Source organism: Bombus flavifrons, chromosome 14 (genome assembly GCF_040668555.2).
Source record: "Bombus flavifrons isolate JBK064 chromosome 14, iyBomFlav1_principal, whole genome shotgun sequence".
Taxonomy (NCBI): Eukaryota; Metazoa; Arthropoda; class Insecta; order Hymenoptera; family Apidae; genus Bombus; species Bombus flavifrons.
In genome coordinates this window covers 1,512,738-1,528,862 of record NC_138455.1, presented here as the reverse complement: position 1 = coordinate 1,528,862, position 16,125 = coordinate 1,512,738, and the positions used below count along the sequence as shown (strand labels likewise).

Below are 16,125 nucleotides of genomic sequence, written 5' to 3'. Positions count from 1 at the left end.
TATTCAACTTATAAACTTTAAATTCTAGCCATCTGACTTGATATAAATCATTGACGTGAAATTTAAAGTCAAAACTAGAACATTCTGTATTTTTTCGTATTTACGAATTTGAATGCTTAATAAAGCTAAAACTAGAAGGGGCGGGGGAAGGCGTGAAGATTAAAAGTAAAGTCGTTTAATGAAAAATTTCGAGAACCTTGTTTGTAAAGAGATACAGAAAGTTAAGGTTGAAAGTCACTGAATGCTGTAACATTGGTCCAACAAGATAGCATCGTGTGTTCAACTATGCGTTTAATTCGAAATCGAGCTTCAGCAGGCGCAAGTTGCGAAAATTTGGGGTGGCCATAGTAGCATGTAATGGAGAGCCATATATAAAGAGGATTTTATTAAGCGACCACAGTTGAAGTTTCGACATGAAATCGGTTAGAAAACCAAAAGACTTTAGCATCGAAAGTATTCTAGCCGATAAATTCAGATTTCTTCGAAATGACCAATATATAAACTTGTCTCAATTTAGTGTAACAAAAACTCATGAACTTGATTTACAGAAAGAAAAATTTGAAAAAAATGTTGGAACAGCCTTTGAAATTAGTATAGAAGAAGATGTCACGGTAAATACAAAAAATAATTTTGCATCCATTAAAGAAAATCCTGCACCGAATCCTGCGCAGAATTTACCGACAAACTTCGGAATTGGCACAAGAGATACGTATCAAATAAATAATGTGTTTAAAAATAACGAATTTAGTGATGCGGAAGATTATGGTGTGTATTTTCAACGAAAAAGTGAAGTTAACGTAAAAGAAAACGACGAAGTGAATTTCAAAACAATCAATTTCAAACAATATAAGGATGAGGAACATTGTATAAGTTTACTAAATACTGAAGAAAATAATATCGTTAACCAGTTTTATAAAATTTCAAAGTTTAACATAATTGGAAAACGTACCACTGATATGAAAAAGTCCTGTTTAATTGCTGATGAAAAAAAACATATGGCAGTCTATCAACATTTTTCAAAACCTCTTGAACAAGAGGAATTTAAATCAAATGAAATAAGAAGCTCAAAAGTAATAACGCACACTGAAAAAGGACACGTAACAAATTATGAATACGTTAAACCTAAGAAGGGTGATGAGTATTACGAAGAAATAAATGAACGTTATGGTAATGTTAATATAAATGAACAACAAAATAACATAATAAATTTGAAAGTAGTCCAAAGGTGTTATCGCAACAAATTTCAAGAAGAATTACTGAAACAAGATCACGAAGAAAAATTTGGCAACAAACAAATTAAATGCATAAATTACAGTTCTAGTGACTCTTTAGAAAATAAAAATAAAGATTCAAAAATCAATGTCTCAAAAAAGTTGACAAAGATAGAAAATAGATCTCCGTCGCTTGATAATATGAAAGAAAAGCTAATTAATCTTTTAAATAACAAAACAGATTATGTAGAAGTAATGAAAAATGCAACAGAGTTAGAGTGGCTTCGATGTACAAGGTATAAACCTCCAAAAATTCCTAGAAAACGTGTGATTGGAAAAAATAGACGAAAGCCCAGTCTTCATCCTCGGATACCATTTTCAACTTTTCAACTGGATTTTCTCGAGCAGCAATTTCAGATCAATGCTTATCTTTCAAAAGACAACGTATTGGAGATATCAAATGTTTTAAATCTTCCTCCTAACCGGGTACTTTCAAAATTTTATACATTTATCACTAACTTGTTTTAATACGATTGAAACTATACGTTATAATTCTTTGTTCAAGAAAAAGTTAAGAACTTTTATCTTTCTTTCCCCTTTGTCTAAACTAAAATTTTCTGATTGTGAGCAACGATACTTAGAACTTAATTTTTTACAATAATCGGAAGATGTTAAAAGAAATAATACCTACATTTATCGGAAAAGGTATTTACGTATTTATACATATATTATTGTCATAATACTGATTTGTTTCAGATAAAGATTTGGTTTCAAAATCGACGTGCCAGGGAGCGACGTGAATTTTGTATTAAAATATAATAATACAATAAAAAATAAGCCTATTACACAATTTGTACGAATAACGAGTATTTATTTTCAAATATAATATAGTTATCTTCTTCAAAATAATATTCTCGCACAATTATTATATTTTAACAACATTTAATATTCTTTGAATATCACTAGATTTTAAAACCTTATATAAACTTAAATTAATTCATTATGCGACAGCTGCGTGGCGTCCTGAATCGGCCAGTAGCCAATACTGATGCATACATATTAGTCACAGCCGCACAATTATAGACAGAATTCACTGTAACAGTACTGACAACTTTTTGTGAAGATATATATGTCGGGTTTACATTATGATTTAGGGTTAGGGGCGTGAAACGAATCTTCGTTTGGATTACACAGTGTCGTTATGCGATAGAAAAGACATTGACTAGTGCAAATACGATTATTACAGGATTGGACAAGTAACCGTTGTAATCAGACACTCGAGAAACTAATGACAATGATCCTAGGTTCAATAACGAATCCGCGGTCAACGGGATGATAGATGTACGTGCTCACAAAATCTAAGTCGGACGCGTAATATTCACTGGTCGTAAGGGGTTACTCTTTTCGTCGATGAGATCGCAAGGAAGAATGAGTTTCCGTCCCGATGATGCCACAGAGGAAAAACTATATTGGGGTGTGTCTAAGGACACGAGGTCATCGGATTCGTCGACGATAGCCTTCATTCAGAAGGTGAGGGACATTGGCGTTGCTGCTAATTGGTTAATCTTCATATCGGTGGTTAGAAAGGATGCTAGCCGCTCTTGAGGGAAAGTTACTGGTGGGAGACGTCGTCCGTTGGACAATAGGTCTCCTCTATCTTCTCGTAGTTGGGACAAAGACTGTTTGTCTGTTTGAATAACTTTAGTTAGCTAAATCTTAAGCTTTATAACGGGCCCTCAGGCTAGGTGACCATGTACTGCGGAGGTGCATCGACATCTGGCAATCATCTTACTCGAAGAATAGGGTCTGCATATGGCGAGCTACGGGACAGAGACCGTTGGAAAGTTTACTGTCGAGTTTTTTTTTTCTATTTATTTATTTAAATTTTACAATTTGTCCAGTAGGACATTTGGTAAAATGTTATATCTTGGTGTTGTAATAATATAGCATGTGGGTGGTTACCCCCAGCGGGGTACCATCTTCGTGTTTGCTAGGTTGTGTCCTTTGTGAGATCTGTTGGGTGATTCCTTTTTAGTCTTCTTTCTATGTTTGATGTGTTGATCGTTTCCGCTGCTAGCCGATTCGGGTGCGTTGCTACTCTTTCTCTGTACCTTCTTGCTTATCTGCTAATCTCCTCCTTGACCGTTGGTATTCCAAGATCTTTCCGTATATCTTCGTTTCTGACGTACCATGGTGCGTTTACTATTGTTCTGAGGATTTTAGCTTGGATTATCTCTATTTTGTTTATATGGCTCATTGCTGCTGTTCCCCATAGTGGTATTCCATACGTCCAGACTGGTTTTATAATTGTTTTGTATATTTTTAGTTTGTTTTCTATACTTAGTTTGGATTTTCGACTTGTTAACCATTGCATTTGTCTCCTTGCTGTCTGTATTTTGTATATTATTGATTTAATATGTTGTTTCCATGTAAATCGTGTATCCAGGTGGAGTCCTAGGTATTTGACTTGCCTTGTTTGTGTTATTCGTTACTGTCGAGTGTTGCAACTATTTCCTTTTTAAGGAGAGCTATAGAGTTACTCCATGCCTTTGTTAGACAAAGCGTTCATCCCGTGACCGCGGCTACGTTCGGCGACTGATCGTCGCCTTGAGCCCAAGCTCATTGTCACAAATCTCGCACAAATACAATTGGGCAAAATGACGGCAAATTGTTTAATTACAATTGCAAACCTTAATTACAATCTTTTATGGGTTTTTCGAAGTTTCAGAGGGGAGGCCCCGGTGTCCTCTCATCTCCGACATATATATTTTGGAAATTAAGGTCGAGCAGCGGTTACATGTATAGAAAAAGGTTATTCAGAATCATGTCCCCGACAACATATTCAAAAATCACCAAAATTGGTAAGGTGGATGAGATATTGGTAATATCATAAATTATATAAGATTGTAATATATTATTGAATAAAAATGTACGTCAACTAAATACTAATATAGTAGCGTATGAATGAATGATTACGGAAGTATTACAGAGATTACACTTGTCGCAAAGTAACACGGATACACCTAATCGTTTCAACTTTCGGCCATAGAATAACAGCCCGCGCTGCGGTTTGACTTGCGATTTTGGATGGCAAGAGAGCGGAGGGATCCTTCTGTAAATCGAGTGTGCATGAATAAAGATCTGATTATTAAGGCTTAGGAAACAACAAAACAAGTGATGGCTGAGCGATAGAAAATAAATCCATAGGTTTGATTTATTTTAATTATTAGTCAAACATACTATAAGTCAAATCTATAGATTTATTTCCTATCGCTCAGCCGTCACTTGTCTTGTCGCTCTACCGCTTATCAGTCATCGTTTATCACTCTCCTCTATAATCGTGGCCTTATTCGTGTACGCTCGACTTGCAAGAGGATGCCCCGCTCTCTCGCCGTCAAAAATCTGCGTGACAAGCCGTAACGCTTATCGCTTACCGCTTAACGTTCATCACTCTATTATGTAAATAAAGTAAATATATACGTAAGCGTGAGCTAATGTAATTTATCTGTAATGTAAATATCTGGCGTTTAAAAATTTAATATACGTGTTATATTTAATTTGATCAAATAAAATTACTTAATAGATAGAAAATAGAAAGATAATAATTTTTAGTTCCAGATAAAATAATATCTTGGGCCAGAAAATTATAGTAACACGTACTTTACTTGTAACTATATAACAGAAACAGAATGCATTAGTATGCAATACGTTCAGTAACATAACTGTTGAACCTTCCATTATACTAGCATCGATAAAGTCGCATGCGACGTGAAAATGGTAAAGTTGCAAAATTTGAGACCCGAAAAAACATTAAATATCAGTCTATTCGGTACTATCTAGTACATATGTGCTTACGATTAGCCAATATTTTTACTTTACCGATTAAAATGTGTTTGATATAAAAAATAATGTTATGCCTGATGTCAATCACCTTAATTAATAACAAAATTATTAATAAATCGTTAAACGTGTTTATTCATTTAATTGTAAAGTTATATTTTTAATGATGAAAATCTTCGTAGAATTAATATTTGTATTATTCTATAATTTTTATCTTACTTCAGATTATTTAATTTTTATAATCTTTATTTTTCCCTCTAGATGTCGTTCCATTCGGCGCTGAAATATAAGTCAGTCAAACTCTTCTATCATTGGTAGACTACCAGTCTATGTTTCAGCAGTCGCGCGACGGTTTTCGAGGTGTGTGCGTGCGCGCGTAATTTGTTCAGTTGCTCGGGAAGTTACGAATATAGTACCCGAAAATGCAGCGTTCCGTTCAACAAGCAAATGGAGATGGTGTTCTTGCATCACCGAGGAAAAAGCAACGTGTGTCGAATACTAACACAGCCAAAGTTACTGTTGTTCTTGGAGCACAATGGGGCGACGAAGGTAAAGGCAAGGTCGTCGATATGCTTGCTATGGATGCTGACGTCGTCTGCAGGTGTCAGGTGAGTCCGCCATTTTTTCATTCTCGTCCGCCTTTTTTCCGGCATAAAGTTCTATACGTTTAAATTTGATCCAAAATGTACTTTCTATTAGAAGATTTAGTATCGTAGACTACTATATCCATCGTTTAAAAGACACACAATAGATTCTATGTTTCCCCTTTCATCGTTTTATTTTCAACAGTGACGAAAATTTTCCCTCCTCTGTCTCTTTCTCTCCACTGTTTTCATATATGTCACATGATTATTAGTGATTCTTTCTCTATATTGATATCCCTCCTCTTACGGAGGTAAATAAATATTGTATACTTCTGTAAGCTAATTTAAGCATTGAAAAGAGTATAATTTATGATAATGAAACTTTGAAATTATAATACATATTTAGTAAATATCATATAGTTTAGTACTCATTTTTATGACAAGTTCTATATTTACCAAAATCCTCTACTGCATTTTTTATTATCATGATAGTGAAAAAATGAAAGCTTCTGCATTAGCATTTTTTCAAATTTATTTGCTTATTTACTTATCTTGGCGGTAATTTACTTATCTTATTCAGATATCCATTTCATATAAAACATTTCATAATTTTCTTTCTTATTATTGTTTTATTTATATATTCCATATTCTATGTTCCGTACCTTATATTTAGATATTATCCTTCTTAAATTCATATAGATAAATGCAAGTATGTAAATAACTTACACATAGCATCTGTCATATCTAAATGTTTTTATAACCCATCTTGACACAATATCTTTATAGAAGTAAAATAGTACTTAGTCATTTGTAATTGATGCAGAATTTTCACATATTCTAGTTTATGAAACATTAATTACGTTTGACACATAAATGTGTATACATGTAATAATTGACATGTGTCCATTTACATGTTTGTATATTAATTAAAATGATTTGCGTACTTTATTAGATCAAATTTTAGTATCGCATATATAAGTATATTTCTCTGTAATAATCATGTAGTCATAAAGTTATAATTTTAATGATGCTCTAATTAATTTGTAATTTCTACAAAATTTGTATATTATTTATTAATTTTTACATAATTGACTATCATTAATAACTTTATATGTATAATAAATTAAAAGTCAATTTATATATTAGCTTCTTTTTTACATTGGTTTATTAAGATCTTTTTTAATGAGATGATCTTAATATATCTCTATAATTGATATAATATGATATAATTCTTAAACAATCATACTACAGTTAAGATCTGGTGCAAACCTGCATAAATATTAAAATTTATATATACTAAATAAAAGAATGATTTTTAATAAATCTAATATTCTTTTTTATTCCTATTGTTTAAAGTCATATCAACCACTTATGTGAGTTACATGGGTTATTAACACAAGAGGCAAGGTTCACAGTTCATTACATAATATTCTATCCACTCTGAATGTCGTTATAAACATAAATTGGCTTAAAATGAAACTTTATTTAGACTACTATGAATTGCTACACTATTAAATTTTTCAAGCACTCACACGCACAGTGCTCATTAATAGCTTTTAGATACTTCACATATCATTCATTGGTATACAATATACTGCAATTGTATAAAAATATGTACGTACATTTGCTAACATTCCTATTACTATAAGCAGATACTTATCACAAAATATAATTATAGATAAATATAGATAAGATATTACTGATATTATTACTAGTATTATCTATTATTATTATCGCTGCAAGATGTCTCCAGTATACTTGTTCGTTATTATATTCTGTGTTTGTTCATGTAGATGCATTTTATGTTGAAATCTTTTAGGTGTTTGGACAGTAGATGAATAATTGATTTAATCAGATTTTCGCACAAAATAATTGATGGAGATTTGGTGGTAGCTGAGTTTTCCGAATTACAGTTTTGTTCCGAAGTGGGCAATTTTTGAGATTCTGTTGTCTATATGGGGTACCGTGGTTTTATGTCGATACCTGCGAGGTGGTACTTGGTAATTTTTTTAGGGGTTAGTGGGGGTCGCCGTTGGTTGCGCATGTAAGTATTTGATTGAAGATTTGTGGCCAGCTTTCGTGGCAGAACTCGGTCGGTTCCTCTTGGGGAGATGAGTGATACTTGTCCACATTCGTTTTTCGTCCTCTTACGAATTAGTCTGGTCAGCGCACGTGGTATCCATGTGTACAGGCCATGCTGGGGGTGCGGAATGAGCTGGCCTGTATCTTTGTTTCTTCCTTCTAACTATGCCAGCAATTTTTTGTTTAATGCCAATTTTTGTATTACATATTAACTTTTCAAAATAATATATTTTATAATATCTTATGATAACTTTAATAAAAGATAAAAGTGTTTTGAGTCCTTCTATCCATAATATTGTAACTGAATTACATTCTGTCAAGAAAAGTATCTACATTCTCCATTTACAATATTCTATATACTTCTAAACGGTAGTGTACAAAGTTTCTGCCACTCATTATATATCTTATCGTTCTTTGTTCACTTCATGAAATATGTAAATGTAACATGGTACGAACTTCTCGGATCACCTAATAGATAGTTTAAATATAATTACCCGAATGTTCTACCGATTATATGACGTCGTTGTACTTCATCTACTGCATAATGAGTTAAAACACGAGAGTATGCGACAAAATCAAATATACGTCTATTATTACGATCATTAAAGATATACCTAACCCCACATAAATATAATGAGTGATATTCTTAAAATAAGAAAATAGGGAAAATTATCATGAAGTAAAAGAAACGATATAAAATAATGGGCATTATAAAATTAATTTTGTATCTTTCTGCAACGGTACATTATTCTTATTTCATATCGTCGGTAGATTTCCTTCTAGAAGGATTTCATAAATAAAATTTGATTAACGAGTATTAATTTTATTCAACAAGCACGTACTGCACACGACCATTACTGCTTAACTATTTTTTTTCTTTTTTGTTTTTTATCCATCTTACTATGTATTAATAAGCATATCATTATACCTGTTTACAGGTAATACATAACTAGATCGAGTATCAAGGTCCAATTCAACCTACACCCGTTCTCCTTTTGAGTATGGATTTGTTAAAGATACAGAATGCATTAAGTTCTCCAATTAGGGCTCGAGATGACAGAATAATCAATTCTTTCTTTCAATTTCCATACCGGTTAATTCTGCTACTGCTTTCTGTTTCATATACCCTGACAAGGTATGGAAACAGATGTGAATTTGACTTCTGTGGCGTTGTATCTCATATTAGCATCTTCCAGTTCTTGATAGTAATTAGTCTTTTTCTTATAGGCTTTTGTAAGGTTTATTCACTAGCTACATACTTGCCCGTCTATAACCAATGCAGTTCTTCTTAGCTTTGCCATCAAGTTCTGTTTTCAGAATCCTTTCGGTAACAGAAAATATTGCAATAGCTTTGTGCTTGACCACTCTTGTGTAAATATCTAGTATATAGTATCTAGTGTATCTAGTATATGGTTCAGCGTTTCGATTTCGTTGCAACCACCTCTATATAGGCGATTAGGTACATTTTCTACCGCTGCTTGTCCGAGATTTAATGGCTAGTACATTTGTGCAGAACTTCGTTACATTTAGTTCTTACATAAGTTCTTCCCTAGTAGGAAGTCGATTGCCATCTGTGACTTGCTGGTGCTTATGAATATCAAATGTAGTAAAATCAACTTTTCTACCATAATTATTACTTAATTTGCACAAGTTATCATAAATCGTGTTTGACATTGATGTTTCACATTGTTCATAAATATAATACTTGTTTTATTGTGAAGGTAGCTTTTTTTCTTGTATCCTTATTTCTTTGCTTTATTTGAAACTATCAAATGTTTCAAATTGCTTGAAGTGAATTAGTAAGAATGAAGGTAGTTTGAAAGAATATTTTAAATTAAATAAATATATATCTAATAGTCAAAACAATCACGAAATTTCAAGTTGCTTGAATTAATCTGAGTAGGACTTTAGAATACGACTTTGGTATTTGTTAGGTTTAATATCTCGTTCAACTTTCTCATAAATTCGGAGATAATATTTACTTGTTTAAACTTTTGTTATAATTGATCTATTATAGTATTTCAACGCCAACAAAATTGTAATTGATGTACACAAAATGATAATAGCTAAAAAGTATTCGAGAGTTTACATCCGTAATTTTTTACTAGTGAAATTAAAATTTTTATTTAAAAAAACTTAAAAGGCGACCATGAATTTACTGTCAAAAAATATTTTCGAAATATTTGTTATCGTTATGTGTTATTCGCTCAATATAAATAAATTTTCTTTAATATCTCTCTTTATTACATTGTTGCAAACGATTAAAAAATCGTGTCGAAAATTAAAATGAACTATTTACGGAAAACATGACATTAATTTTTCAGATAATATCGTTAATCCAAACATATAAAGCTCTACCCTAAACTATTCAAATTATTCTTCTTACGTCTTGTATCTAGAATCTGAAAATTTCGTTTTGTATGTAGTTTCGATCCGTATTATATAATATGTTGTAAGTTTTAACGTATCTTTTCTTTTTACGAGTACATAATTTTATATAGTAACAGTAATATCTTTTAATTAATTTGTTCTATCACAACTGATGTTCGTTATATATTTTTCCTCTAATAATTTCACTAAAGATCATTAATTTTTTAACATTATAATTGGTCCTATGTACGCTTGAATGTTTCTTGTATACGCCTTTGCTCTAACGTCAAGCTGAAAACATCCGTTATAACAAAGTCTAAAATTAAAATCGGTAATATCGAGGACGAGAAGCTCCGTTATCAGGAAAAAAATTAAAAGGTAATACACGTATCTGAAAATTTGAATTCTCGTTACTAGTTTCTAATGTGCTAATATTAGTAAATAATGCTAATTTCGTGCTTCATTAGATATTGCTTATTGGCATCACATGTTCAATATTTCTTCTATTTTTCATTTAACATGTTAATCAGTTCTCATTCGAGGAATCATAAAATAACTGTAATCTGACACTCTACCCTGCACTCTTTAAATTGTGTTATCTACAAAATGATATTTCATTAATTCACTGCCAGCAACATTAGTAAACCGTATGAAAAATATTTTAGGATATAAATTAAATTGTTCGTTTTATAATTATTATTTAGATGTTTCATTGAAAGTTATAATAATTTTGATGTTTGAGTAAGATGAACAACATCTGTTCTGATCCGTCACTGGAAGTGTTTAAAAAGTATGGAATAAAGATGAAGGAAAAAGATATTTACATTGGAGCAAAAGGAGAATTTTAATTTTGCAGGGAGGAAGCAATGCCGGGCATACAGTAGTAGTAGACGGTGCGGAGTTCCACTTCCATCTTCTACCCAGTGGAATAATCAATCCTAGATGCACTTCGCTTATAGGTAATTATTTTTCGATTATGATGGCCCTTAATAGAATATCGATGATCTCATATTACGCTAGCTAAACATCCAAAAAAACAGAGAAAAAATTAAGTATCTACGTAACTGTTTTGGGTATAGAATGTAACAATATACATGTTACATAAGCTGGTGGCGATACGGACAATAAGGACTTATCATCTTTAGGTCGTGTCGGGGCCATTCCACTAAAAACTGTACTTACTAACTACATAATACGGGAAATAGAAACACATAAATACAGTGGAACTAGTTTATATAACACATATTATGTTACGTATAACAAATTGTTAAATATTAAAAAATGAAGATACCAACTACAAAATATGTTATAAAATTAGTCGGTGACACATCTTCGTTGAAAGTTTTTTTATAGTTCTTTGGCATTAGCTATTTGTGACATAATTTTAACCGACAGTTATAATGGAAGTAGATATATATATATATACAATTATAATAACAACAACTGTAATACAATCGTATATTGTGGAGATTAGTCATATTTAATGTATTGTGTACGAATCTATCTATTCTGATCGCAATATAAATTGCAACTAAAACTACATCTTTGGTTCTCAAGACAGAAATTTAACGCAACGTTGCGTCATAATAGAAGCAGTTTTCGTCTTGATGTAAATTTCCTTACGTCATCCAACATGAAAATGTTAGAGTTGTATTCTCCTGTAATACTCTTTTTTAAGCTATGCTTTGATTCTGGAAAGAATCTATACAACATTTTCATTGATATCTTGTGCATGAATTTATTCGTGTTTCAGCAATATATACAAATGTTATAAAGAAGAATTAGCATAATTGTCGTGATAATGATTTCAGTCATTTTGTTCATACGAAGCAAAAGACCCAAAAAGCTATTAATTAATATGAGCTTAACTGTTCATGTATTGAAACATGTCTTTACATTTATAGAAAAATAAATAAATAAACCGCCACCATCTGCGGAAATTAAGTTGACTATCAATTTAATAAGCAAAATACAGATGTAGATGTGATTTCAAAAGGAAGTTTGGTATCCATAATTTCGAATTGCGTTTTCAAATCGTACTTAATATTAGTTTGTTGACAACATTGTTATCTATATTTAAGCAAATGAGCAACAACGCATCTTGAAATAACAGTTTGTTATTTCATATGTTGTCTGGTATTTGATAGAGATGGTCTCATAAATGTTCGATGGGATTTAAATCTGGGCTCTGTGGTAGACACAGTAATCCAATGTTGTTTAGTTTAAAAAATTTCATATATAATTTTTAGATATAATTTATATATGAAATTTTTAATCTCTTTCGATCTTTAACTAAAGTCCAAATATAACCCATTCCAATTTCGTGGCTTACTCTATATAATAGTGTTCGCTACACTATCCGCAAAATACCTTGGAAACGGATACGACGGTTTCATTACACTATACCAGGTGAGGCACATGAAACCGTTGCAGATACCAGTTTGTTTCTTCTTTCAAAAGTTGCTCTTAATTTTATTATGATAAATGTATATTCCTTCTGTATAATATATTTTATGATACTTCCTCAACTCTTCTCAATATCCGTTAAGAATCCAGCATAAAAATGTTATAGATTTATTTCTAAAAAAAAAAAAAATTGAGGATAACCTTGGAAACCTGAAAAAAGAGGAAACTGATAAAAAATGTACGTACTACCTATACTTCAAATTATATTATGCGACACAAACTAATTTGCAATTGATTTATAAGTGTAAAACAGTAATATAATTTAAGTTAATCGTGTAATGCGATTTATTCCCGCCTTCTATAGATTTTATAATACTAATATGAATCTAAAAGAGAAAATTGATCACCGTGATCATATTTCTGCTGATACTGTATTACAATAATTGTAATACTATCCTGTCATGAATTTTGTTTCAGGAAACGGAGTAGTAATACACTTACCGGGTCTTTTTGAGGAATTAGAAAGCAATGAAGCGAAAGGTTTAAAAAATTGGCAGGAGCGATTGATAATTTCTGATCGTGCGCACATAGTATTTGATTTTCATCAGCAAGTCGATGGCCTTCAAGAATTAGAAAAAGGTACGCAGTCCCTGGGTACTACTAAAAAAGGAATTGGTCCAACGTACTCGAGCAAAGCTGCTAGAAATGGACTTAGAATCGGTGATCTTCTCGGCGACTTCGACAAATTCTCACAAAAGTTTGATGCGCTGATTACCTCGTATCAAAAAATGTTTCCAGCACTTCAGGTCGACGTGAAAGCAGAGCTTCAGCGGTATAAAGAGTACGTATTTTTATTTATTTTTCACTTAAATCTAAATATGATTCAGATATTAGCACTAAACAAGTATGAGAAGAGTTTGTTGAAAATAGTATTGAATCGTGAATAATTATTATATATTAATAAAATAATACTAGTCATGTATTATCATGTACTATGTATCGACTAAAATATCCGGATTCTTATAAGCAATAGTGTACTTAGTAAAAAACAATTTCTTTATTCTATTTCCTTTATCCTATTTTTCAGCTATGCAGAAAGAATAAGACCACTAGTGAAAGAAACAGTTCAGTATTTACATCAAGCATTACGCGAAGGAAAAAAAGTATTAGTAGAAGGTGCAAATGCTGCGATGTTAGACATAGACTTTGGTACATATCCCTATGTTACGAGTTCTAACTGCAGTATAGGTGGTGTTTGTACCGGTCTTGGATTATCGCCGTCTTATATCGGAGAAGTTGTCGGTGTTGTTAAAGCGTATACCACAAGAGTTGGTGATGGTCCATTTCCTACTGAACTTTTGAATGCTACAGGCGAACTTTTACAAAAAAGAGGACACGAATTTGGTGTTACGACAAATAGGAAGAGACGTTGTGGTTGGCTAGATTTAACTCTTCTTAAATTCACCGCCTTGGTTAATGGGTAAGAAATGCTTTTATAATAAATATGATAAATGGACTTTTAGGCAAATTCATATTTTTATGAATGTAATTAGATAAAGAGGAACCTACGTAGAGAATTATGCATTTACAAAATATTATAACGAGTACTATACTTGGGATATTTATATATTTTTGCATATTACATGCACTTTTTTACTTTCAAATTTTTTACTTCATCAATAATTTAAATTATATTTATTTTGCAGATATACGTCAATATGTCTTACGAAATTAGATATTCTAGATACGCTTCCAAAAATTCAAGTCGGTATAGGTTATCGATTAAATGGAAAAGAAATTGACTATTTTCCAAGTAGCACCTCTGATTTAGCAAAAGTAGAAGTAATTTACGAGACTCTCGATGGTTGGGAGTCAGAGACAGAGGGTGTACGTTCCTTGGAAAAGCTACCTCCTAATGCAAAAAAATATATACAATTAATAGAAGAACATCTTGGCGTGCCAGGTAATATTTTAATATGTGAAACTATTATGTAATCTCATGATCAGTTTTGTGACTGTTTGAGCTTTGCGTACAGTATCGTCGATTAAAACTAAAGAGCATATTAATAATCTTTTCCAGTAAAAAATTAGTAAAATATTAATTTTTTCAACTCTATGTTCTATATTACCTATTCAATATTATAATTAGATTGCGAATGTCCATCTATGCATTTATTTTGAAAACTGATCAGCTTTTTGAGTATCGTTGTATAGAATGAAGATCCGATTCTGACTTGAATAATGAAAATTTCTTGTTATATAAAAAATATTTTTTTGTTTTCAATTCCTCTCATATTTAGTTAAAAATGCAAAGTCTTGAACTTAGACGTATTACAAGTACAAACAATTAAATATTATTAATAACATTAAATTCAAAAATTATTATTGTTTCAGTTAAATGGATTGGAGTGGGAGCAGGCCGAGAAAGTGTAATTACACTTTGACGTTACACATATTGGTTACAACCATGGAAATATATTTATTTGTGTAGGATCAGTGGATTGGGCGAATGAACGTGTGAAGTCTTTATTAAATAAAATGGATATACTTAACATTTCTTTACAATCACGACGCTTAACACAACGCAAAGACTTTAATACAACACATTGCCGACATGAATTTTTCGACAGTGCATGAGCGATTCTCTCGCTTTGTAATCAGACCACATTCATAGTGACATCATACATACAACACACATTTTCATCGCGTATAGCCTTTACGTGATCCCATACATGTCTCGTGTACATTTTAGGAATTACTCTTTACTTGCGATCGACACTCTGGTCTAATGCAGTATCTTCATTCAATATCTTTCACTTGGCCTTCAATCACCCATCATCCACTCCATTCGCAGATACAATCGAATCCCACCTACATATGTCGTACCCTATATTTAACCATTTTGCCCTACCCTTAGGTTAAACATTTTTACTTGTATTATGATTCTCATACTTAAGGTCTTAGACTTCTGGTCTAGAAATTTGAAAAAATCGAAAAAATTTTTTTTTCATATTTCCAAAGCTTAGACATTCAAGAATGTGCGCTTAAAAGGATTTTTCAAAATTTCAATTATTTTATGTGTTACAGCCATTTTTGTGACGCGGCATCTGCTCCGGTCTGACCGGAACAAATGAATAGTAGACGGTAGACGTTGTCCGAGTAAACTTGTCTCAAAACTTCAAACGCGTTTTTCTCGAAACTACTTTTTTCGAGTTGGCATGCACGATATCTCAAGTTTTAATGAACCGATTTATTTTAAATTTGGTCTGAATATTCCTTATATACTCCTCTATCGTCCGGACCATGCTCAGCTCAAAATCTTTAATATTACTATTTTTTAAACGTTCGGAATTGTCAAGAAAACGTGCGAAATAAGAAATTTGTCTTCAAACGGCCGTCGTTTTGTGAAAAAATGTTGTATTGACTTTTCTAAGGTTCAGACGATAGCAGCATCCATACTAATTAAGAATCCGTTCACATTTTTTATTTCAGATGCCCAGAAGGGTTGATATCATGCACGCCACGACACCCCATTTTTTTGGCAACACCCACTTTACCAGCTCATAACTTTTTAAATATTGAGTTTTTTTCTCAGTGAATTTTTTACGTAATCTCGAAATATCAATAAACAA

At 31.9% G+C, this 16,125-nt stretch overlaps 2 protein-coding genes across 2 annotated transcripts; both read left to right on the top strand.

The window, feature by feature from the left end:
- Window positions 1-413: 413 nt before the first annotated feature.
- LOC138187092 (uncharacterized) lies at window positions 414-2,030 on the top strand. The gene is made up of 2 exons (XM_069127571.1): window positions 414-1,697; window positions 1,968-2,030. Exons 1-2 carry the CDS (start codon window positions 414-416, stop codon window positions 2,028-2,030), a joined length of 1,347 nt encoding a protein of 448 aa, XP_068983672.1.
- Window positions 2,031-5,365: 3,335 nt separating this feature from the next.
- On the top strand, window positions 5,366-15,045 carry Adss (adenylosuccinate synthetase). The gene is made up of 6 exons (XM_069126863.1): window positions 5,366-5,659; window positions 10,944-11,046; window positions 12,971-13,334; window positions 13,581-13,973; window positions 14,200-14,456; window positions 14,888-15,045. The coding sequence occupies exons 1-6, from the start codon at window positions 5,474-5,476 to the stop codon at window positions 14,935-14,937; spliced, it is 1,353 nt and encodes a 450-aa protein (XP_068982964.1). The 5' UTR covers window positions 5,366-5,473; the 3' UTR covers window positions 14,938-15,045.
- The last annotated feature ends 1,080 nt before the right edge of the window (window positions 15,046-16,125 follow it).

Coding starts and splice junctions, on each gene's coding strand:
- LOC138187092 (XM_069127571.1), top strand. CDS start 414: ATGAAATCGGTTAGAAAACCAAAAGACTTTAGCATCGAAAGTATTCTA. Junction 1,698..1,967: donor TAAATCTTCCTCCTAACCGG/GTACTTTCAAAA, acceptor GATTTGTTTCAG/ATAAAGATTTGGTTTCAAAA.
- Adss (XM_069126863.1), top strand. CDS start 5,474: ATGCAGCGTTCCGTTCAACAAGCAAATGGAGATGGTGTTCTTGCATCA. Junction 5,660..10,943: donor ACGTCGTCTGCAGGTGTCAG/GTGAGTCCGCCA, acceptor TTAATTTTGCAG/GGAGGAAGCAATGCCGGGCA. Junction 13,335..13,580: donor GAGCTTCAGCGGTATAAAGA/GTACGTATTTTT, acceptor CCTATTTTTCAG/CTATGCAGAAAGAATAAGAC.